Source organism: Centroberyx gerrardi, chromosome 8 (assembly GCF_048128805.1).
Source record: "Centroberyx gerrardi isolate f3 chromosome 8, fCenGer3.hap1.cur.20231027, whole genome shotgun sequence".
Classification (NCBI taxonomy): Eukaryota; Metazoa; Chordata; class Actinopteri; order Beryciformes; family Berycidae; genus Centroberyx; species Centroberyx gerrardi.
Window position 1 is genome coordinate 13400484 of NC_136004.1, and position 26176 is coordinate 13426659.

Here is a 26176-nt window from a genome sequence, read left to right on the forward strand (position 1 = left end):
ATTAAGTTTATTATACAGAACAACCGGGTTTCAATCCCCGCAGGATTCCTCCAACAAGATAGGAGGTCCACAGCAGAATAAAGTAGAACTCTTTAGTCAAGTTCATAGGGCAAATGAGGGAACGGAACCCCCACGACTACTGTGGGGTCTAGTTGCTTCTGATCTGGGATCAGTTTAATTAAACTTTTGGCAATCAACATTAACCATAGGTATTAAAACAGAATCCCCTCAAACAAAAGAGAATTGACTACAGTACAGGTCTGCCTCTCAGACTAGAGATAGCACTGTGGGGACGTTGTGTCAAGTGCTTTAGCTTTACAGATGTGATACAATGATTGGCAGTAGAAGGGGATCCTAATCAGGGTCGAGAAGCCCTCCAATTCTTCAAAATTATAAGTCTGTCCCCTACTTGAATGTTGGAGTGCCTGTGCTGATAGATGGGCTCTCTGGGAGCGTTTGATGTTGGACTTGACTATGCTTTCTCACCGAGGAGGAGACAATTTAAACAGCGCTTACCCCCCACCGCCCCCACCCACCCACCACACCCCCCTCAAAAGCTGCCTTTGAAACAAAAGAAAGTAATTACTGATATCAACTCAGCAGTGAGAGTGAGAGATGTCACACCCTGCCTTCACAGTTTAAACTTTTCTTTCTGCATACGTGTGCGCGTGTGTGTGTGTGTGTGTGTGTGTGTGTGTGTGTGTGGGCCTGTGCCTGTATTTGTGTTTGTGTCCATTCTCCTGTTCTGCCTAGTGGTCCACTCAAATTACACACTCTATTATCTGGTCTCTCCAGCCAGCAAGCTCATTTGGAAATGAGATTTAAAACAGCAATAAATATAGAATTATGGGGGGGGGGGGGGGGAGGAAAAAGGGAGTGATTTTAAAATTGTTTTGTCGGGGGTTGGTCCAAATCACAACTGGGCGTTTGGAAAAAAGGCAGATAGAAAGACGTAATGGCAGTGACTAACTGCTAGCCGGTTGTTTTGTGCATTCAGGCCCCCTTGCTGAAAGCAGTATTTTCTCCACAGTTTGAAATCCTTTTCCCAGGATAATTATCCATTGTAGATGCCCATTCTCAGATAATGACTGCCTCGCCACTGAGCTAGGAAATTAACAGGGACCCTGTGTGCTGCAAGCACAATGGAGGAACTGCCCCCTGTATCAGCACTCAGCTAATTTTAACCAAGGAGAGGAAGGGGGAAGCTGTTGTTAATACTCCCCTCCCGCTTATAAGGAATAACATAATTTCATTTCATGTATGATATCATCTAGAAGGAAGAGAAAATGAAAAATAATGTATAAAGAGACCTGTGTTCATGAAGTAAATGACAACAGTGCCCCCTTGTGAAGATGATGGGCAACTTCCCTCCATTCGGTAAAACTACAGCTAAAGATGAGCAATAGCTCCAAATTTTGTTTCTTTCACACATTAAAGAGCTAATCTGCACTGTTCAGCCTCATACTGTCAACACACCTTAGTTACCATAGCTGTGCTAGAAAGGATAAAGTGATCAGGAAAGATCAGGACCGAAAAATGGCTGAGGAAAATGGGTTTTGTGAAGTGGGGTTATTTTAAGGTACCAGCTCATGAGCATTTTCTAGCACAGCATAAAAGGCGGATAAAATAACAGTATGAATAAAGTGCGATCACAAGCTGGTATTATGTCTAGGGATGGATTTTTATAAGGGCATTAGTGCAGTGGGGCCTCAGTTTTAATTAGTGTAGCAAGTATTAACACATTTGTTTAGTGCTGTGCTAGTGTGCACAGAGGCTTAATTATATGATAGTGAAGACCATTTTTCACCAGCTTGGCCTCTTTGTAAAGTAATAACTACTGGCTTACAGTCCTCTATTTCCATGATACTCTCACTTCAATTAAGACAGTTGTTATAGGGTTGGCATGAGGCCCAAGACATCAACTGTAGGTTACACTCACACTCACACTGAATTTATCATATATGTTAACCATCCAGGCTGTGAGGAGAACCCATCTCCCATGACCACTTAACCAATAAGATCATGACTGACTTCACCTGACTGTGCTCTATGAACCAAACACATCTGGGAGGGGGGAGGTGCGTGGGGTATTCCACTATTCTGTTCACGCTACCTGATCATGCACCTCAATGCAATTTATAGCTCAGTTACACCCCATATAATCCCCATTAGCAGATGCTTAAGACTCCTCAAACCAATTAACAGTTGTTAGCCTCTGAAGTGTTAACAACGGGGAGAGATGGATGGCTTTATTTGTGAAAGTTATATTAAGCACATAACACCTAAAGGTGAAACTGCTGGATCAGGGTGACTTTAGCAATCATCCATCTGTACGGCATATGGGTGCAGTCACCCTGTGTCTCCATGCCCCTGCATCACAAACTTAAAACACCGGCGACAGTTCATCTATTAACACCATGACTTAACAGGATTATGTGCAAATCAAGTCTAAAAGGTAAAATGAGGGTGAAACAATAGTTAGCGGCTCAAAACAAAGATTCAGCGAGCACCAGAGGCGTCAGCGTGCTAGAATTAACTTCTGACTTCTCCCCATTTCTAAGGGGTCAAGCTGTATATTGATACACAGATCTGTATGTGGTTGGCCCTATACTGTTGTTTGAAGTCAGTTAATCCTTCCTCGTCTTTGAAGAGGACTCGGGGCCCTGGATCTGAGCCTATACCTTCAACACAGAGAGTATGCTGATGAAGTAAAACCTCTTCAAACCATGGCTTATTGGGGTTCAGCAAGGTACATTAAATCAATATTAATAAACCCTGTGGGTGTGTTTGTGTGTGTGTGTTGGTGACAATGTCAGCGCCGGGGTGTGTGTGTGTGTGTGTGTGTGTACTCCGTAATGCGTACTATACTCCCAACTTGTGCCACTCATAAGGTGTGTGGGACAGACAGACAACTTCATTGTCCTCATCTAACCTGACAGGCTGTTACTCTGTGCTTGGGCCTGTTGGTGCCAGGCTTATTTATATGCTGCCGGTGAGAGAGATCTAGGGGAGAGCAAATTGCCTTTGCACAGAGAGAGACAGCCGTCACTGCTTTGAAGTGTGAGCATCTGTGTGTGTGTGTGTGTATGTGTGTGTATGTGTGTGTGCGGACTCACTTCATCCTTTGCAACTGGCAGGACAACTTGTATCCATTCAGGCCGGGGAAAATAAAATCTGTGTATTTATTTTATTTATTCATGACAAGTTTATGTCGTTTGTTGTCTGGCGGCGAGCGTCAGAGATTTATCAATTTCTCCGGGAAGCATTGTTCATACAGGTCAACGAGCAGGAGAATGTCTCCTCCCTGTTTGGCTCTCTCTCTCACTCTCTCTCTCTCTCGCTCTCTCTCACATCCCATAAACACACAGATGCCCTCTCCTACTACTGCCATTTCTCTTCCTCTCTCGCTCTCTCACACACAGAGATAGAGCGAGAGAGAGAGCGGGTCACACCGGCTCCCTGTGGACTTGTAATGTACAGGTTCTGTGGGCTGCCCTGCCCCTGTTGTACTGGCAGCGTAACAGAAGGTCCCTGTAGTGCCTGACTCCCTGACTCTTGTCCCTCGCTGCCGCAGCGGAGGATGGAGCAGCCATACATCATAGGCCAACTGTGTCCTCTGAGGCGGCGACAGACAAAGCCAACAGAATCAATAAAGCCTTAGCTGAAGTCCTACTTCTGTGCACACAGACCTCGCACTCCTCCTCCCCCTCTTTCTCTTCCTTTCCTACGTTTTTTTTTTTCTATATTTTTTCTCTCCACCGCTCCCTTTTCCAGGGTGACATCATTTATCTGTGTCTGACTCCAACTTCTGTCAATATTATCTCTATCTGCCCCTCTGCTTGGCCCCCAGGTGAACATGCTGATACACAGTGGAGCTGTCAGCCTTGACAGGAGGTGGGGAAAAAAACAGAGAAGCACTTCAGAAAGAAAGAAAAGACCAAGGCCTGAGGATTACCGAAGGCCATCCAGCTTGTTAGTGCAGCGGCACCTGCATCAGACAAATGAATACTTAATTTTTTCAGAGGGGCTGAGTGATTCAAACTCTGGAGGGGCAAATGTTCTCCAAATAGACAGTTTAAATGATCGAGGGCCTTGTGTAGTACCCACAAACCATTTCAGACAGCAGTGGAAATGCTATTAGAGAGATAGAGGGAGCACTGGGGAGTAGTTCACGGTAATTAAACTGGAGCGTCAATGTCACTGCTACCTGTTTACGACCCAAAAGGGTAACAGTTTCCTGTGGTGTAGAGGTTTGGCTTTCATTTATTACTCCGTAGTATAATAGCAAAGTTGCAGTGTCGATTATCATTATGAAGTCCTCCCACAAAGGACTCGGGTTATATTTAGGGAAATGGTTCTTTAATCTGTCTTGGAAATATTTCCCAGCAAAAATGATTCTTTAGAGAGAGGTAGTTGTGTTTAAATTATGAAGTATAAATGAAGGGTTTGAATCCAAGACACCATATAGCCATTCTGGTATCATTTTGCCTCCTGAAATCCATTAGTCAGTATTTCAAAAGCACAGATTATTCCATCCTTGAAATTAAAACCTAAAAATTTGTAAACAAGCATGTTAAGATAACACAATTTTAACAGCAACCAATAATGTGCTTTGTTTTCATGCCAGCAATCATTTTGTAGGTAGTGAGTAGGCACCAAGCACTTTCTGTATTTTTCAAATGGTGCTTATCTCATTTTGGAATGAAACTCTTCAAATATACATAGACACTTCAAATTTAAAATGAAGGCTCTAACTCATACAGCGACATGTTTGCTTCACGTGTTAACTATTGGGACTTGACAATGTCAGTTTAATCTCCATCGGTAAATAGATTCATATTGGATTCAGATTCAGCTGCCTACCTCCACCAGTCTGCCAAATAAAGGCATATGTGCAAACATAGAGCAGGCTTACATAAGAAATTGGATTTTGAGATCTGTGTGTGTGTGTGTGTGTGTGTGTGCGTGTGGGTCCCCATCTGTGTGCCCATATGTGTTGGTTCACCAACATCTAGAGGGTGTTTAAATATAATGTATGTGTACATGCATGTGGATGTGTGTTTATACATGTGAGTGTGTGTGTGTGTGTCTATAGGGTGCGTGCGTGTGTGTGCGCGTGTGGGTGTGTGTGTGCCTCCAGCCTCTGGCCAGCTGACACAGACTAAGGTCAGCTTCTTGGGCCAGCTGGGTCAACAACATTATGCTGGGTCTTTTTATTCAACAAGATATTGATCTTCCCTCTGTGTGTGTGTGTGTGTGTGTGTGTGTGTGTCTAGGAATGGGGGGGGGGTGAGTGAAAATAAGCGGAGAGATGGGGCCGAGCCAGGGGAAGGAGGCACGTTCTGGAAGAGCAGATTTGACATAAAATACAATCAACTGCTGCAGCCATTCCCACTATGACAGCCTCAATGCTTCCTTTGAGTACAGAAAACAACAAACAAAACTCAAATAATTAAACTCACATGAGTAATCACACCGGTTCATTCACTTTGACGGAAAACACAAACATCTCTTAATTGTTTCCCTGTAATGCAATCATTAGAGACTTAGAGAGAGGGGGTGTGAGACCCGCACACACAAACGGGCACATGCGGACACACTCACATGCTTTCTCTCTCTCACACACACAAATAGTTCACAAAGGCCACTCAGATAAATCAATACTATGACAGGATCATAATACACTATTTTTAACAGCCATGCACAGCATCACAGATAGGTGCGCACAAACAGGCTCCTTCAAAGCACACGGTCACAGGCTTTTAGATAACCATGCATTTACACGTTCACACAGGCACACACACACACAATCCCGTAAGCGCTGTCCCGCCCACGCATTCACACGCGCACACTCAAGCAGCTTATTTTCTCTGCAGAATGATGAGAGGGCATACGCTGGTCTGATTTAAAGCCTTCTGAGAGCGAGGGGACAGGTGGCACAGTAATCACAGACAATGACACATTGGCTTTACTGACTGTTGTACATTGTCATGATGACACTGAGGAAATGAAGCTACAACAGGCATCGTCCTTCATTATCACTTGCACACACACACACACACACACGCGCACACATATGGGAATTATCTGGATGTGCGCAGCAACGGCACAGGCCGGTATAAAAATGTGAAAATGATACTGTGCAGTATATCGTAATGAGATCGTTCATATACACCTTGGTCGCAACTAAGATTACTGGCCTGTATCTGGCGCACAAACACACACAGGCACGCACACACACACACACACACACACACACACACATCTCTGGCACCCACTGAGTGTAAAGGCGATGTCCCTGGCTGTGTTCCTGGCCTCTGATTACATATCATTATCCAGACTAAAGGGGGGAATATCATTTCAAGACAAATTGGCACACCAGGAGCACTGAAGGGAGTCTGCAACAATCATTATAGCTATACCAAACGTGCCCAGACAGCAAAGAGGAATATTGTGCTTAGTTTTCTTTCCCAACCAACAAAGTCACTTCAAAACTTTCTCATGCTGTATAAATTGTGAGAGAGAAGGGGTGGTTTAATACCGCTAATTGTGATGCAGCAGTTGTCGAGTTTTCGGGGCGTAAGATTGAGAGTGAGAAGGAAGTTGAGAGAGAAAGAGGAAGATAACAAGTGCAAGAGAGAGAACAAGAAAGGCAGAGCAAGACAGGCAGACAGACGCAGAAAATGATAAACACAGAAAGACAAAACAGGACCAGAGAGACAGGAGGATGTCAAATGGGTGTTCTGCCAGCACCGTACAGTGGGGGTTATAACCTGCAATCAGCCATTCTGATCATTTATTCAGCTCATCTGTTACGTAAATAAACCAAAATAAAACAGATCTGTGGGTGTGTGTGTATGTGTGTGTGTGTATGTGTGTGTGTGCCAAGGGAGTCAGTGGAACCAGTGAAGCAGGTTAAATCTACAGCAGCAGAGCATGGAGGGTAACAGCATGGATGAGTCATCAGTCCAACACTTAGTTACTTGCATGTGTACGCACACGCACAAACACACACACACAGTTACAGTTTCACATCAACACATTCACACGTAAACACGCACAGGTGCACAGACTCACTTACACACACACACACACACATAAACACAGTTCACTGTCTTATGTTGCATAACCCAACTGTTTGCAACTGCGCAGGTCGATTTAGTCATTATACATTTCATAAGCACATTATTTTGAGTAATTCAAACCCCTTGAGTCTCGCATTCACATATTTTATCTAATGTTTTTTGCTTATTGTTATAGAATGCAAAATTGCCCACTGGTGTCTTGTGCATTTCCACATAATATGCAGTAATTCGAGTTCAACACTGATACATGGCCCAATAAAAGGCAATACAGATTGTAATTGGTTTAATTTTTATACTCCACACAGAGACACACAGATAGTTAGACCACTTACATGCATTGTAGCTATGAAAAGCCTTGCAAGTGTAGGCAGTGATGATGTATGTAGGCATATAGAGGCAGTGAAGTGACTTAAGATGGATAGCAGAACCGCTGGGCACGGTGCCAAGAAAAGAGAAAAAGAGAGGGGGAAGGAGCAGGGGAGGTGGGCAGAGGCAGGTAGAGAGAGAAAGATGGCGAGAGAGAACAAGGGATGGCGAGAGAAAATGGAGGGAAAGAGTGGGAGAAATAACAACTAAAGAGAAATGGATGTCGTAAGAGGTGGACGAGGAGAACAGGGGAGGGAGGGAGGGAGGGAGGGAGTGCTGGATATTCAGAGTGAAGGAGAGAGTGGGAGGGAGTTTAGGAGAGAGGCAACAAGGATACACTGTAAAGAGAGGGAGGGGAGCGAGAAAGAGTGTGTTTATGGAGGAATGTGACAGTGTTCACTTCATGGGAGATGGGACGGACTGATCGCACCATACCGGGAGGAGGAGAGGGGTGAGAGGGGGAAGGAGAGAAAACATCACCAACAAAAGCAGACATCTCTGCCTGTGTACACTTCTCCACACCAGCAGTGTTAGCTAGCATCCGGCCGGCAGGGGTTTGTCCACAGTGATCCAGACATCTTTGGGAAAAAGAGAGCAGTGCAGCGGCAGTGACTGTGGGGGCAAGCAGACTATAATGGAGGTAAGTCACCTCCAGCCGGACCTGGGGGAATGTTATGGTTGTTTGACTGGATGTGACAGGGGACAAATGATTGTACAGACTCAGTCAGGGCTCACAGCCTTCCAACTTAGAGAAAGAGGATAAAAAAAGAGTGAGTGAGCTCTGGTGGCACTGGCAGATTTGAGAGCGAGTGTTTCATTAAGTGGAAGTGTCCTGATTTAGCTTGGTTTATTAGCTATGTTTATTTGAAGTGAGGTGAATTGGGTTCATTTTAGTGTGCCATGGTTTTCTGTTTTCTTTTTTTCAACATTTTGACTGAAACAAAGCTTCTCAGCATGGGAGCAGTCCAAGTCTTTTGCTACTTTTAATACACAGGCTGAATTTCGAAGGCAAAGTATCTCCGTCTTTGAGGACGTGCCAGCTCCAACTGAAACGTCCGCTTTCAACTTTTTTTTTTTTTTCCAGAACACTGTCAATCATGTGCTTTCAGCAGGCCAAACTACTGTTATCAAAATGGAGAAATAATAGGGAGCAGCATAGGGCTGTGTTTAAAAGTTGCAATATACATAGCAATTTGGGGAAATAAATGGCATTAGACACAGAGCTGTTTATTAAGGTGCTTTCTATGCACGGCATAAATGTGTCCACCAATATCACAGATGTCCCACTTCATCATGCTCCAAAGCAATCAGTCCCACTGTTCTTGAATATTTGAATGCTTGTGTTGTATAATGAATGCAAACACAAAGAGGAGGCTTGTTAGGGGAGTGATTTGCCCCTGCACAGCCTTCCTGTTTTAGCACTGTGACACCTGTGTATAGTAGAGTATGTGTTGAAACCTGTAGGGAATATGAATTACAGTGTGCTAATGACAAGATGAGACACTGAATGGGTAAATATAGGGCACCTGTTCAGGCATGTTCAGCCTTGTACTGTACTGTGGAATATTGTACTGAGAAAAACACAAGGGTGAGAGAAACACAAGGAGAGGGTGTGGAGGATGAAAGTATCAAAGACAGGTTGCTCGTTTTTTCATAGCAAAGCAGAGCTGAGCTTTTGGCTTTTCTTGCTCTTATATAAAATGCAGCATTCAGTCTGTTGATGTAATGTTTTTGTTTTTTTCAGGACAACACTATGTGACTCATTTCACACCCTTTTCTTCTACCATGCATTTTGTTGCGCGCATTGACGGAGCACTACTCCATAGCTGTAGCGTGTGACAAACCATTGGAGCTGTCATGACCTGCTAGAGAAGATGCTTCCTAAAATAACTGTCCCAGATACCCAAATACAGCATCCTCTCAGTGAAGGCTCTGTGTCAGTGAAGTACAGCATCCCAGCAGCCATGCGAGCCTCAGCTCACGAGGACGTTACAGTGTTTCCGACTTTACAGGAGTGACTCCCATACCTCCTGAAAAGAGAATTACATACAGATGGCTCTACTGTAGAGATCAATTGGACGACTGAGCATGTGAATATCAGCTGTGTTAGTTATGGCGCCTCAAATCTGCCCAGCTGAAGGAATCGCGAGGAGTTTATAGGGTCAGAGGGCTTTTATTTTGGTGCTGCACACAGGTATCGCCTGCAGCACATATTTCCAGCTGCTTTCAGAATGATATAGACCCCTGTAAGTGAGCTCATTGTGTCCTCTATTACTCCCACATTACACCATACGCTCACACACACGCTCTCGCACACACACAACCACTGTAGATTAGGAGGATGGGAGGATGGTTATGCTCCAGAATGACAGCCTTATCACCGAGTCTTCAGCTTGCAGGGTCAATGGGCCCCCAGTGCCAGGAAAGGCCTCATTCTTTTCCACCTCTACCATAGGCTTACATGGTGTACATCTGCTTTGAATGGCTCAGCCTGGCTACAGAACAGCTGATGTGCTGCAAATGTCTTCTGTATGTATGTCATCCCTCTGTGATACCATATCAAACAACAATATATAACTCAGTCTTTTGACAAATGATGTACTGACAGCGCAGTCACCTTCTGATTTTGAGTGAGTTTGTGTTAACACTCATCATTCATTGGCACTAATGAGGGGAAATAATTTCCCCTCTCAATTGTACTTGTGATTTTCATTCATAGCTGGGAAAGTGATAGATATTCTGTAAAACCATTGTAAAACCAAAACAACACTGAGGAAGCTACTAAACTAAGCTGATATTAGTGATATACAATATTATCACTGCAGCCTCTGAACAACAAGCTTGTTTTTCTCATGGTATGCTCAATTATTGGAAGGATAAACAATAATATGCCACCACATTTGCCACTTTTATAACCATAAAAGTCCATCAAGTTAGAATTTCATAATATTTATGAGATTTTCAAATCATGCATAAATTATACTATCTGGTCTAAAAAAAGTGATGGGTAATGGAAAAGGTACATTTTCAAGGGTAATGGATGGGTAATATTTGAACATGTCTAAAAATAAATCTGCTTGTTACCATACATTTTCACTTTGTCATTTTTAGAGCGAGTCGGGGATAAAAGCCTCAGAAGTAAATATTTCATGATTATGGAGCTGGCCAGTGATCTGCTGTATCTAATAGAAGACACATACAACGCTTTAAAACCATTTCTGGATAGATTCCAAGGCACTTTATAAGTTGAGGACATCAGAGAAAAGAGTACAGCCATATTGTAGGGCAATAATCAATCTTGTACGGGTGGATGCAGCTCAATAAAGAAATATAAAAGGCAGATTCAGGTATTTAATTTTAGGACTCCTTGAATTCATGAGCATCACTTTTCGTCCTCATCACAGCGGTAAAACCTTCCATTTAGACTCCATTAAAAATACATTTTCCTCTATACCCCAGCTGCCAAGGTTATGCAAATGCCTGCACTACAGGAACAGTTTTTGGCCTGCCATAGAAACCCAGCGAGCAGCACAGACAACCTCCGTATTTATTAAAACGCAAGGAGGTTGATTGTTTTGCTGACCTAATGTCTCATTTAGATGCCCAGAAAAGCATCTGAATGCAATCTAATTCCAACAGGGGGTCCCTCACTAAAAGCTGGCCTCTTATCAAAGGCTAGTCCATGTGGTTGTCAATAGAAAGCGCTGATGTTGAATTAATGAGCATTACGTGTTCTCCTCACATGATCTCACTGACCATTCCATTATTAAACCTTGCCCTTTTTGCAAATAGTAATCTCTCAAACTTTGAACAGAGGAGCCATTGACTGTTGACTGGACAAGACAATGATCAATGTATAATGCAGTGTCAGCTGTTCAGAATATGAATCTCTCTCTGACGCACTGTCTTTCCATCTCTCTGTCTCTTTCTCTTTCTGCCCATGCCTCTCTCCGTGCCTGGTATCCCATCTCCTTACTCTGGGGCGGTAATGAGTGTCTGGTATTCTGCTCTTCAGCACGGAAACCCTATTCATGCTCAATCTCCTCTACAATGCACTAAAAGGATTACCCAATTAGCTGCTATTGGATGCCGTTGTGTGTGTGTGTGTGCGTGCATGCGTGTGTGTGTGCTTGGTCAGTAGATAGATGTGTTAGCAGTGAAAGTGAAAGATAGATGGTTGTATCTGCCCCACACTTCATTCCCAGTTGATGGCAGTTCAGCTGGAGGCCGCATTACTCATCCTCACAACCCGGCCACAGTGAGTAAGACACAAGACGGGAGGTGTGTGTGTGTATGTGTGTGTGTGTGTGTGTATGTGATCCTTGACAGGCTACAGAGGACAAGGGAGAAAGAGACAGAGAGCTTTCCTTTTCAATAATTCAACCTATCGGTCTCTGGAAATATACTTTTTGCTGTCACATGTGAGCTACTTCTTCTTCTTCTCCTCACTTTCTTTTTGGAGTTGGTGTTTGCTGTGTCATGCCTGAGATGATGGGAAATACCTGGGGCTGAAAGTGTTTCATTATCTTCGTGTGACCAGTCACTCCGATCAATTCCAGTTATCTAACATGTTACATCATACTGGGAACAATATATTCAGAATTTTGAATTCAGATAATCTAAAAGTCTAATAGGGGTTGTTTAATATCTCCTCAGGGATTAAAGGTACAATCCACAATTTATTTTAACATCTAAATTTTGGGCAGATTGTTGAGAAGTTTCTTAAGCCATCATAACTCAAAAATACAAATCTGTTTAACAAACTTTACAAATGTTACATATTACAGCATCAATATGCGTGTAAAACTAAACTAACTTCAACTAAATTTTGAATCCAATAAACCATAATGTAAAAAAAGCCAGTTACAGGGTGACAGCATTTCAGCAAGTGGTGCCATACTGCAATTACAGATCGGCCCTTTAAGTAACAGAGATACTGTATATGAAATGCTGCACACGCTTAGACTGCACGCATAAACAATGAACAATATGCTGTCCAAGTTTGACCCAAAAAAATAGGCACAATGAACTAGATAGATTGGACATACATCTGTTAGAAATTACCATATAGACAGTGTGAATTAAAGTGATGCCATCTGGCACTGTGGCAGTGTGGAGGTACAGTGAGAACAACGGAGAGTTTCACGGTCATTGTGAGACAGGTATAAATCCTAGACCTTTATAGCGCGCTGCTGCCTTACACTGGCTGTGGTAATGGATTGGCTATGCTCCGTGTGTATGTGTGTGTGGAGGAGGAGGCCGGGGGAGCGGGGGGGGGGGGTGGGGGTGGCAGGGGGTGTAGTGTCAGCTGGTGTTGTGTGGGGCAGGGCTTTGTGTCAGGCAGGTCAGCTGGGGCTCGAAAGCTGGGGCAACCTCCCGCCCCCCGCCTACACACAGACGTACACATACGATGAACGAGTACACACACTCTTTTGTACAGACACAGAAAAACATGGGGACCAATCAGATATAGGATTTGATGTATGCGCGTGCACACACGCACACACACACACACACACTTTCTCTCTCTCTCTGTCTCTCTCTCTCTCTCTCACCCCCCCTTAAACTCTGTCTCACCAAAGGCCTTAAATCATGCTGTCCACTCAAAAGCCGTGCGGTCAGACCACATTTTTACCGCTTATTAAAATTCCCAATGATGAAGTAATGAAAGCTATTCAATTCACTTTCATATTTGTATCAAATAGAAACGAAATTGACCATTTCTGTCTAGCGAGTGAATGGGCACATAAAAGTGAAGCAGCGGGATCATTGTTCAGACAAACAGGCTTGGGGCTGAACGGGACTAATCGGGGGAACAATGGCAGTCAACTGAAAGGATGTGTGAGCCGCGCCGCTGAAAAAGATTATGATAGATCTAGAGAGATATATTATTTCAGTGGAGATATCATAAGAGGCTCAAATGACTTTGGAAGCACCACACGTAGAAAATTTTAAAGTTTCAAGTAGCGTAATGCAATATAAAGAGCAACTCTCTCTGTACAGGTTGAATGATCACATTAAGGTCATGTTATCCTTTCTCAGATTCCTGCTGATTTCCACTGCTCATTATGAGTTGAATTTCAGCAAACTGGAATCTTTATTGATTTTTTTTGTAAGGATATTGATGAATTGGTGGTGGTTTATCTGCGAATGCTGGGCAAAATGTTCCTGTCTGTTTTCTTCACATAAAAAGGAAGTGTACTTTTATCTCTGACAAATATATAGGATTTATACTTGTTTTGTCAGCAACAGCGTTTAGAGCCCATATCTTTTTTTCTCTGTTTGGAACAGAGCACCCGGTATATTTTCCTGTCTCGGTGTCTGATTGTATTTCATCCGAAAGGCTTTTTGTCAACAGCGTGTATTCTATGGGACGCTGAGGGCTCTGCTGCTTCGGAGAGACTTGTACTACAGCAGTGAGAAGTGTGTGAAAGTGTGTGTTGTTTTTTTGTGTGTGCACGCGTGCGTGTGTGAGAGAGGGCGCGTGCGTATACGTGTGTATGAACAAACAGCATAGACGCAGTATGGTGGTAAATCACTATAAAACTGAAGCTCTCCAGGCCTCTCATTGTGAGGAGTAGTCATTTATTTAACACTCAAATATGGTCCTGGGCTTTTCGGGGAGAATACATCAACTGGCAGACAAGAGTCCACACAAAGAGCGGCACACTTCACCAGACAAAGAGAGAAAAGAGAGAGGGCAAGCGCCTTTTTTTTTCTCCTCTCCTTCAGCCAAAGTGTTGTTTGTTCAGGGTGGGTGCAGGGCACAGTGCTGGGTGGATGGATGGAGGGATAGAGGGAGGGAGGGATTGATGGGAGGAGGGAGGGGAGGATGAATGGTTATTACACAGTTAGTCGATGGAGGAGCGGGGGGATGTCTGCGGGTGATAGTGGGGAGAGCGGGGGGGGACAAAGGGGGCGTAAAGGATCCTTTGTGAAGGATAGGAGTTAATCACTTGAGTGGCACACGCCGGTTCTATGGGAGCACATGTTGTACACTGGCTCCCCCGGGGGGAGCGAGAGGTCCCAAAACACACACACACACACACACGCACACAGCTGAATTTACATGTCAGTTATAATGCAAAGCTGGGTTCCTACTGACAAGAAAAGCAGGAAGACCCACCCCCTCCACAGAACAGTTAGCAGACCCTCCTGGCTGCTGCGATAGTGTGAGGGTTTCACTTGCTGCCGGTTTATTCAAGGGCACACACACACCCTGAGACACACACACGTCTGCCTGTTCAGTTTCTCCAGGATTGGATAGATTGCTCTGCAGGAGCCTTGCTAGAGATGGATGCTTAGTTTGACCTGGCAGTAAGTAAAATCTATTGTTTCATTACTCCAGTCCTATGTCAGCGATGAATGCTAATATCCGAAAGTGATAGTGAAGACTGGATGCTTTGGGATTTAGTGGCAGACATCCAGGCACACCGGAATAGAGCCACGTCAGGGACTGTTTACACCAGCGGCACGTGGGATAGCTTTGCTTTGTACTTGCACAGGTACTAATTTAAGCACATCATATGCCATTACTCAACATTTTCAGTAGCTGTTTACCATGTAGATTATATTTTGCACTCCATCCTGAATCAAAGAATGTGTTAAGATTTGATGTTTAGTCAGGCTGCGTTGGATGATTTCCAAGAAGCTGTAAACACACTGCCTTTCATGATTAAAGGGCTTCTTGCAGTACAAAATTAGTTGATGTTCACATCACTGCTATCATATATTCACCATAAATAGAGAGGATAAATATGTCAGCTTTTTATCCCTTTTTGAATGACTGCCATAGCCGCTGCTCAAACTTTCCTCCTACCAAGCGAGCCTCTTTCTTGAGTATGCATGTTACTCTCTATCACTTGCTATCTGTTTTTGTTGCTCTTATTATTCTCCTTATCGTGAAACATCTATTTTGTACATGCCTTATCTCTCTTCTCATCCTTTTCTGAATGATGACAAGTGACAGCCATGTTCAGCACTCCCTCCTTTCATTCAGCATCTTCCTCCTCAAGCATGCTAATCAAACCCCTCAGAACAATGACACCGACAGCTATGTGTATCTTACAAACGCCACCATGCAAAGAGTGATTCGCCACGGATTATCTCCTCGCTAAGTGTAACTCACCACTAATATGTGGCTGTTATGGCGGGCTGTTTTGGCCCATGCTTTTGTTCCTGTGGTCATTATAAGATGCTTAAAGGCTGAGGACCAGGTGGTTAGGGGGGCACACAGGCCTGATCAGCTAGCATGGAGCTTAGTGACCACTGAGAGGACTTTTCCCCTGTGGGTTAGAGATCATGACTCGCAACATCTGGGGTCTGTTTGCCTTTAAAGGGGAGGCGGGGGTGGCAGATAGAAGAGCGCATCACTAGTTACCCTAAAAGAACTGTGAATAAATGCCCTTGTGGATTGTAAGAGAGGATGTTAACACAAATGTGCCCAGCTCTAATCTGTCCAAATGTTTGGTGTGCTTAGTTCAATGGTCTGTTCACGATCAGGGAATAACACGATCACAATTTATCATCGGGCAGGGACCTTTTGGCCGTTCCAAATTCTAGACTCATGACCAAAGGCGATCAGGGACTTCACTATTAGGGTCCTTATAGGTTTTGGAATGGCCTGCCTGAGCATATTAGGCTAGCCAGATCAGTATCTTCTTTTAAATCTCTTCTTAAAACACACTTTTATTAACTTGCCTTTCCTGACTGAGATCCTTGTTTCAAGAGAAAGAGTGCAGGAAATATCTGGTCTTGGATATTTGCAGCAGTACTACCTTTCAGTATGTTTATGTTATGCACTTATTCTCATTGTTTATAGGTTTGCTGTTTTATGTTTATCTGTGTTTTGCTCTGACTTAATTGTTTTTAGCTGTGTCTTTTGTCTTTTCTTATTCTTGTTTTATTGTGTTATTGTAAAGCACTTTGTAACTCTGTTTTGAAAGGTGCTATACAAATAATGTTTATCATTATTTACTATTATTATTACAGCATATCTGATTTTAAAAGCTTAAATCTTGCTGTGTGGTCTGTCTGTACTATGTGAAAGTGCAGTAGCAAGAAGATACTATAGAAAATGATTGTGTAGTGTTATTCAGATGGCAGTGTATGCCAAGTGTTGAGCAGGCAGTAAGTAGCCTAATTACCAGTTTGTTTAGAGGAAGGGCACCCAAAGGGTTATTTGTCAAATTCAACGGCTGAGCCATAAATCTAGACACACAAAGCCAGGCAGAGTGCCAAGTTAGGTTTTTTTCCCCAGTTTGTTTGTTTTGCAAATGTGAACACACCTGCTTCAACACTGAAAGTGAATACAGTTGGTCACAATTGACTTAAACAACACTAGAGAACTGAGAACCAACATTAGAAGACAAACATATTCACACATTACTGCTTTCAATAGAACACCAACAGCCATATTCCCTGTATTCATTGTGTTTTTGTGTCTTATCTTGCAGATGAAGCCATCGACCGTACTTCTCTGGGGTCATGAGTCGTGTCTTCTCTTCACCTCTGTATAACTTGACCGCCCGGACTTCAACCCCACCCTGCCCCCACCTATGCCTACAGGACCATGGGTAGCGTCAGCAGCCTCATCAGCGGCAACAGCCTCAACAACAAACACTGCAAGGCGTCTGAATACAGGCTAAGAAAGGGAACAAACCACCACAGGAAGACAGCAGGCCGCAGCCTGGACGGGTTACTGAAGTACGGCTTCACTCAGGGTTCCTCGTCCTCCGCTCATCCCTCCAAAGGCCTCTCCCATTCCCAGTCGGGACGAAGCGAGGATTTCTTTTACATCAAGGTGAGCTCACATGCTGAAAGCACGATGTGTCAGTAGAAATAAAAACATTAAAAATAAAATATTACTATTTGTATAAAATGCTTTTCCTGTACCCTCCAAGGTGAGCCATAAATCCAGGTCAGTGCACCAGAAAGGAGGACCAATGGAGGACCATGCTGGTGGAGGAAACAGAGATGGGGAATCGGATGGGCGACTGCAACCCAAACTGCTGCCCATGCCGGCAAAAATGACTGAAAGGGTGAGCAAACTGCCCAGTACAGAGTTTGTTTTGTCATGCTTTTACTTAAAAAATAACAAAATACATCCATTAACAAGGACTGACTAAAGACCAACTACTTTACATATTTAGTTGACTTTTCTTTTCTACATCATTATCAAAGTTTCATAAACTGGAGCTATCCTTGAAACCATTAACAAGTCATACCGCATAACTAAAAGGGCCTTTGAAAGCCTCACAGCGAAGTTAAAGATAAACCATGCACAGCAGGTAGTTTAATAGGTAGCAGCCATTCCTCATAACCTGCGCTGAACCTTCCAAGCTTATTAATCACCCCCTCCCAGATTAATGACCTAAGAATGCCTTGATCTTCTCAGAGGAGTCATTTCTGTGCCAGGGATACGTAGGCAAACACTGAGTCTCCTTCAATAGGCCTTTATTCCCCGGGGCAGAGGAGAGGAATAGGAAGCGGTTCAGAAAGAGACAGACAGAGAGAGAGAGAACAAGAGAGAAAAAGAGAGATCAAGGGGTGAAGAGAGTTCAAGGGATAGAAAGAGAGAGATAGGGAGAGAGAGAGAACAAGAGAGAGACTATGTGAGAGAGTAAGCGAGAAAAAAAAAAGAAAAGGGAAAGGCATCCCACTTCCCAGTCATGAAGTCAGTGAGAAGGAATGCTGAGCTCACAAGCTTTACCTCTTACACTTCAGCAGTAGCTCATATTATTAATATCACAGAGAAAGGCTATTCATCTTCCCTCAGACAGCACAAGGGGGAGAGATGTGGGATGCAGAGGGGAGGAGAGGAGGAGGACAGAAAGGAGGGGAGGTACGGTAGCGCTTGTGACGTTCTTGGACAGCACAGATGGGGCATGTGGAGTATAAGTTCATCTTTGAAATGAGTTTTCTCTTTTATGACAGTCTAGTGAATTTTACTTGCAACTACTGCTGTGTGGCTTTTAATACTGCCAGCTTGTAGTGAAGCAATTCTGCACGCTTCGGTGGTTCTATTTCTAATACGAAAAGACACGATTGGAAAAAAAAATCTATCCTTTTCATTTGTGTAGGCTTCCAGCACGTGACAATATTTATCTCTGTGAAAGCCAGTCATTATGAGTTTCAAGTTTTAGAGTGTGACTCATCCTTGGCTCTTTGTATTCTCCACAAGAGCGTGCAGGAGGACTTGCTTTTTTGCTGTGCTATCAGCTAAGAGGAGCCGCACTGAAAATAAAAAAATAGAGGGAAAAAAATAGGGAAATAAACCACTGTCTGTCTGTCATTTCGCTCTTCTAGACCACTGCTGAGAAGTCATTGGTCCGTTCCACTGCCTTCAAGCCTGTGATTCCCAGGAGTACATCCTCCACGGACACAGGCCACAACAGCCTGGACCACATCCTCAGCCCTCTGGAAAAAACAAGGAGCCCAGGCACCAGACACAAGCAAGACACCTTCTCAGGTCTCACAAAGGATTACTGTATTTTGCAACTGTTTATCGATACTATGTTGCCTTAAAATGGAGTTATTAGGGACGAATGATGAATTTCAGATGAATTTGACATTAACATACGTCATCTCCTCTCATTTCAGGGACCCTTTCTGACTCGGGACGCAACTCTATGTCTAGCTTACCCACCCACAGCACCAGTGGCAGCCTAAGCGCTTCCACAGGCCCTGTCACTCAGACTGTTGGCAGCTCAGCCCCGGCAAACGGCCTCACCCAGGGAGTACAACTCAATTTCCCTCCATGGGTCAATGGGAATGGCGCTAACCTCGACTCTAGCCACAGGGCCGGTTTAAACGACGGAGGGCTGGCATGTAAGACTAATGGGGAGGCTGGCTCCCTACTTTCTGCAGATGAGCCAAGCCTTCTCTCTGAAACAGCAGGTGGGATCCGGTCCCCTCTCAGCACAGATGAGTCACTGATCGAGCGCTTGGAACAGAGGCTGTTGGAGAGGGAGTCTGAGCTACAGGAGCTACAGGTACCAAGCTCTCACCGGAAACAAGCATGCACTCTTACTCAAGATCAGCGCTCTTCATCAGTTGTTATACAGTAAATTGTCCGACAAATTGTGACTGAGGTTTCTTCTCCACCTTACAACAGGTGAGTTTTGAGGAGAAGGAGGTGGACACCTGCCAGCTATTTGACGAGAGGCAGAGGTACTGCGCTGAGGAGATGGAAGGGCTGAAGCAGCGCTGCTCCACCAAGCTGCGACAGGTGTCCCAGAGGGCTGTGAGAACCCAGCAAGCACTGCAGCTGCAGGTCAACCAGCTCCAGGTCAGCTCACCTCCTCTCTTCTATTTCTGCTTTGTCCTCATCCCATCAAGCCTTCCCCCCTTCACCCTTTCTCGGATAAACAAATCACTGAATCAATTATGATTCAGCATTTTAGCAGTTTTCCATCTGAGACCAAAACATTAGCAGGTGCTCACATATGCTACTTTTCACACACTTGTATAAATGAATGAAATGAGAAATTAAACTGATGTACAGGCAGAGAAGGAGAGGCTTCAGGAGGACGTCTCCAAGCTGAGCCGGGAGAGGGATCTCATCGAGGTCAGACTGAGGTCGTACAAGACAGAGAGCACACAGCTGGCCCCGACACTTGAGGAGACCCAGTGGGAGGTGAGTCGTGAGTCGTGCGTGTGTGTGTGTGTGTGTGATCTCAGCTGAGTCTGAAACATGTACAACCTTGCAGACTGCTGCGAAGATGTAAACATATATAAGCCACATAACTTAGAATCCATCATAAAACACGTAAAATAGCTTTTGGCAATGTACCTTATTCCCATTGATAACTGGGCAGTTTGATAGGTTTGACAGGAGAAAAAATGTCAACTATCATACACATCAATGGTAAACGTTTTGGTATCAGTCCCTCAGAATCAAACAGCAAGAGCTGCTTTCAATGTCAAACTACTGCTTGTTTCTAGTCATGTCTCCTTCACATAATCCTTTCATCGTGGGAAAACATATTTCTCACTTTTTGTGCACGGAACACATATTTTGATTTGAAGACATTATGCTCATTTCACGAAATTTCGGGTTATACGTGTAGTTGAAGAGGGCAATAGCAAAAGAAAAAATGAATGCAACAATTCACAGCTGATACAAGTCATTCTCGGAAATGCAGGACATCACTAACTGATGTTGAGGGAGTGTGGGTACACCAAAAATGTAAATGACAACACTTCATCATAAAATAGCTAATGGAATGATAAATGTGTTCATAAATGGATGATATCTAACAGTGTGCGAGTATCTAAGGGTGGATTTTTCCTTTAAGTGGCATACAATATTAATCTGTTTCACTTTCACAATTATCTCTGTCCAAATGTAGGTATGCCAGAAGACGGGGGAGATCTCCTTGTTGAAGCAGCAGCTGAGAGACTGCCAGGCAGACGTCAACCACAAGCTGAATGAGATAGTCAGCCTCAGGGCGTCAGTGAAGGAAGTCACGGCAAAGATGGAGATGCTCGAGAAACAGAACAAAGACCACGAGGACAAGGTCCGCTCTCGCACAATAGAGGTTGAGGTGGGTCTGCTGATGATTTTATGGTAATTCAGTGCACACTACAGTTCAAATGAAGACAAATTAAAACGCCCACAAAATGCTTGTAAGATGAAAGCATCAATGGCTAGGAAGGGTACCTGCATTTATGTGCTGCACTCCACCGTGACCTTCAGACTGTTGTACAATATCTATGTTTTAGCACAGTTATATAATACAGTGCCTTAATAACTGAGCTTATTTGACCTGTCAAATGTTTAGACCTGTTGTATCAGTCAAAAAAGTAGTCTCTCTACTCTATTGCTGCCTATGGTCTGAATATTTCTCTATTTCTGTTTCAGGTGTGCCAAAATGAACTCCAGCGCAAGAAGAATGAGGCTGACCTGCTGAGAGAGAAAGTGGGCAAACTGGAGACAGACATTCAGGGGATGAAACAGGATCTGGCCTTGGCCAAAGAGCGGAGGCATGAACAGAATTTGAAGCTGGAGGCCCAGGCTCAGGCCCAGGCCTTAGAAAGACTAAACCAAGGCACAGCCTCCCCCGCCCAGGGCCAGGGGGAGGACAACAGGGGGCATACCTCCACCGATTCCCTTCAGAGGGAGGTGGAGAGACTGAAGCGGCAGCTCAGGGAGGAGAAGGAGGCTCAAGAGAGGCTGGCCAACAGCTTCGAGCAGGAGAGGCAGACGTGGAACAAAGAGAAAGACAGGGTCATCAAGTACCAGAAGCAGCTCCAGATCAACTACCTGCAGATGCACAAGAAGAACCAGGACCTGGAGAGGATCCTCAAGGAACTGACCGCTGAACTGGAGAGCCGGACAGAGCTAGACATGGACGTCACCTACAGCTCAGGGTTACAAACGTATGACGATGTCATTGCCACAGAGATTTGAGAGGGCAAGGAGGGCCACTCACTCACACACGTTCAGTCAAAATGACACTGACACTTGATTGTTCTTTCACCACAGATGTTTAGGTGTTTGCACATCATAAGGGTACAATTTAGGATCACTTAGTAATAACTGGAAGGCATCTTCTCTGTTAATTGTAAGGTTAGAAGGGTTATTCAACTGCAAAATATGGTGTCTTTTTATATTGACTAAATGTCCAGGTCACAAAAACAAAAAATAATAAAAAATACCAGTTTGTGATAACACCGTTACTACTCGTTTCAAAGTAAATACTAAGTTATTTAGTGTTCATAAGAGAATATTTTCCAATTTTCCTCACCGAACTCGAACAGGGTCGCTCATCATTCATCAATCATGTAGAATTTTGTAATTAGAAAACACCATTTATTAAGTGTTAGTTGATACAGGCCAGACAATAGATGATTTATCTATTCCATGATTAATGTCCTATGATGACACATGGTAAGCATGATAATCAACTTGGTTCACACATGTCCCCTACAAGCCTGAGAAATGACAGTGATATATCATCTAAAGTCCCAAAGAAGATTTTATTTGGCCACATGCATCTTAGTTATGTTCCCACACTGTCAATTCTTAAGGAGTTTGTACATGGAAAATAAGCTTTTTGAAAATTTCATGAGCCATCATAATGCAAAATACAAGTCTTATGATGTGAACAACAGTTCTGTTCACAATTATTACCAATGTTTTTTACAACCTCAAAATGTTAAATTAATGTTAAGCTGTCATACTTTCAGCCCTAAATTTAATCAATTCAAGTGTGAAAAAGTCTTCAATTTGATAACTCAATATGCAAACAAAGCCAGTAGTGCAGTTACCATATTTTATTAAATCATTTAGTGTTTTTGTCATTCTCTGGACATGATCAGTGACATCATCTCAGTTCTAAACATAAGGCATTGCCACTGCATGTGTGTATTCAGGTGTTATTTAAAGTCTTAATCACTCACTCAGTAAGCATCACTCCACTGGACGTATATTTACACATTAAATAATATCTTCATGAACACAAACTTCTGGATTGGGTTGATTGTGGGTCAGGTTGGAATATGTAAATTGTGCCTGTGATCAAATTGTCCAAATTGGGATTTTTTTGTGACTTTTCTATGGCTGCTTTTACAAAAGTATAAGAAACGTGGGCAGAGACCATGAAAACATTCGGTTTAGTGGACGATATCAGTGCATCCTCTGAGTGTGCATCTAGCCAGGATGTTCTATAAGCAAGCCATATGTCTGAACCACGCAGAGAATTGAATATCATTGTGGGGGAAATACCACAAGTGGTACTCCATTATCATTATCTCCTGTCATCACCAATACCTCCTGGTAATTCCTGGTCCAGAATACAGGCACACACACATTTTGACTTTGTGGTGTGTGTGTGTGTGTGTTTGTGACTGAGTGTGTGAATGAGATGGGGGCTAGATAGTGCACGATACAAGCAAATATTTTGAGAGAAAAAAAAAAGTAGAAACAAGGGTAGTGTCCCAGTAATGTCTATCTCGCTCCCTCCAGTGTCCCTCCAACTTCATGAGAGTTCCCTGGCATTTTTCCAGCTGGAGACAAACAATCCTTCATAGTAGCAGCCCAGGCCATTTGGCTCTACTATTTTGGAGCTATTCCACCTCCCACAAGGGCAAAGTAGTTTGTGAAGCAAAAGTTTAACTGGTCCACCTACTCAGGGTGCTCAGGGGCTCACACAGACTATCAGACACAAAGATACACACTGCGCTGGTCAAGACTGTGTGGCAATCTCTGTAATGAGTCTGCTCAAGATTGCTCAGCACCCCGCCACTACATTACATTACCCCAGCAGGTCAGGAGAGGTTTGGAGAGAGACAGACTAAGTGGAACTCTATGGTAATGAACAACACTCAAACTCAAGGGACTAATGTTTTTCAGGCCTAACTTCTCATAGGGCCTTCTCATAGAAATGTATTCAAATAGGGAAGTAGAAAACAGACTTTGATACTGCACCTATGGTAGTGGCAACAATTCAGAGGGTTTCCTTGGGTGCGTCGGATGAGGAATTCAACATACAAGGATCAAAAGTTTAGCAACCCGCACAACATCGTCCTTGGGCAAAAAAAGCCTCAATGAATCAGTCTGTCTGCTGAGATAGATGCAAAATCTATCTTGTCATTAGTCCTAAGTGCCAAAACAAAAAAAAAGAGCTTGGGTGCACAAACATGAGTTAAAAAGCAGCAAACGTTTCAGTCCTCAGACTATCATCAGTGCTCTGTCAACAGCGCATCAGTGCTTGAGCACTTATTTTGCTTTTGGCACTTGTCTAATTAAAAGAGGGATTCTGCATCTATCTCAGCAGACGGACTGATTCATTGAGGCTTCTCTGCCAAGGTGGATGTTGTGCGGGTTGCTCTACGTTTGATTCTTGCATTTTCAAATAGGGAATACATACATCAACAAACACGATATTGTACTAGTCTGCATTGTGGCTGCTTTGTATGCTGATTAACAACATTTTTACTTTAATGCACTTCCATGTTGAAAGGAATATAGGTGAACTTTGTTGAACCACACCACAATATACAGAAAGAATGTGTTGCTGTTAGATATCTCACAGAGGAATTAGATTTAAGACAGATTGCTTAGTAACAAATACATGTTTGTATGCTATACAATACTTGGTACTATTTATTTCACAACTGTACAAACAAATACTGTTTTTAGAATCAGAAATAAATATGAATGCTGTTGGTAAATTCAAAACTGTGTTTTCAACTGCAGCCTTTGTCAATTCCTCATTGTCATTCGCTCTTCCTCTCGGACTTAAATAATGAGAAGATTGTTTTCCTCTCCCTTGTAATCATGTAATTCCAGCCTTTTGATAGTGTTTCCTCCTTCACACACCAGCTCTTCCCCTCTCAGTATCTGTCATAACTGGGCTGATTGGACCAAATCAAAACTGAAATCAAATTAAGGCCCATTGTCAGTATCTGTGCTGCTGCCGTTGACATGAAAGGAGGACCACACTGAGCACATAACAAGCAGGAATTCAAAGTCATTGGTCTGACATGAAAGAAAATAATGGGGTGGGGGGTTGCTGGCTCAAGACGGCATATAAGAAACATTAACTACACTCACATAACTGCAATAAGCATACATACTGCACGAAACAAACAAAGAATTACTGCTATTGCTAATGTGCTCAAATGGCAAAATGGTGAAAACAAACAAAAAAAAACATTAAACAGGCCATCCATTTTAAATCTTACAATGTAAATGCAGACTACTGCAGGTATTGAATTCTAGCTTTCCGTATTACTGTTTATCTTTTTCTTTGCTTTTTCATAAAACCTACCATTTTCAATTATGAAATGGAATGTTGCAGCAGAAAGATTGGGAAGGGAATGGGTTATCATATCTCACTTCTTATTAACTCAGCTGAACATACAGAGTGCTGGTCCAGCAGATGTCTCAGTGTGATTGGACAGCAGTTAGGCAGCCATCAGAAGAGATTGGGTGATAATTTCGCCCTGCCCTGCAGTGACATGATAATAATGCACTCATATCCTGCTGTGATTCTGATGATCGGCCGACAGTCAAGCACAAAAGGGTCTGAATTCATTAGCAACGAGGAGGCGCGTTTGCAAACCTGTCCAACATACAGAAAAACACAAATTTACAATTTGAACTACGGGCCAAAATCCAATTGTAGACCTACCAGAAATGGGAGTTTGCATTACATTTCAGGGCCTAACCCTAACCCCTAACCTTACAATAAATTTTCCATACCAATAAATAATAGATAAGTCAATAACACCGTATCAATTTCCACCTAGCCCTCATTTCTCATTACAAACTCAAATGCACTGTATCCCAACCTTACCCCTAAGCAATTTGTTGTTGTAAGATGTCAGGGGTCTAGTTATTCAGGCATGTATTTCATATTTTTTTTATTGGTTTATCCGGAGCCCTGCAAGCAGACCCAGCTACAGTGTACACAGCCTCAGCAAGTCCCCAAGCTGCTCACAGTCAGCAGAGTAATTGGGGAGGGAGTCCCACAGGGTCCGAGCACTCTGCTCAACCCTTCGCTACCGACGAGCTGAAATGGCCATGAAGCTAGATAGGAGTTTGTGTGAGTGTGTGTGTGTGTGTGTTTTTGTGTGTGTGTGTGTGTGTGTGTGTGTATGTGTTTGTGTGGAGGAGGCGGAGTACAGGAGGTGGCCTGAGTCCTTTGTGTGAGCAGGCCTGCAGTCTTTAGAGACTAGCTGGTTGGCCGGGAAACCATCTGGTCCCCCCCCCTCCC

At 43.5% G+C, this 26176-nt stretch overlaps 2 protein-coding genes across 3 annotated transcripts in view; one reads left to right on the forward strand and one right to left on the reverse strand.

Annotated features, from left to right (window-relative positions):
- The window catches only part of gig2p (grass carp reovirus (GCRV)-induced gene 2p), a 359050-nt gene that overhangs the window by 49137 nt on the left and 283737 nt on the right, over positions 1-26176 (reverse strand). The window lies entirely within an intron of this gene.
- lzts1 (leucine zipper, putative tumor suppressor 1) lies at positions 7907-24634 on the forward strand. 2 transcript variants are annotated; one of them, XM_071927490.2, is made up of 9 exons: positions 7907-8091; positions 16907-17253; positions 17354-17491; positions 18759-18921; positions 19053-19444; positions 19567-19740; positions 19957-20088; positions 20804-20998; positions 21316-24634. In XM_071927490.2, the coding sequence occupies exons 2-9, from the start codon at positions 17023-17025 to the stop codon at positions 21862-21864; spliced, it is 1974 nt and encodes a 657-aa protein (XP_071783591.1). In that variant the 5' UTR covers positions 7907-8091; positions 16907-17022; the 3' UTR covers positions 21865-24634. The 2 variants fall into 2 exon arrangements, with proteins under 2 accessions (XP_071783591.1, XP_071783593.1); XM_071927492.2 differs by lacking the exon at positions 7907-8091 and adding an exon at positions 14653-14768.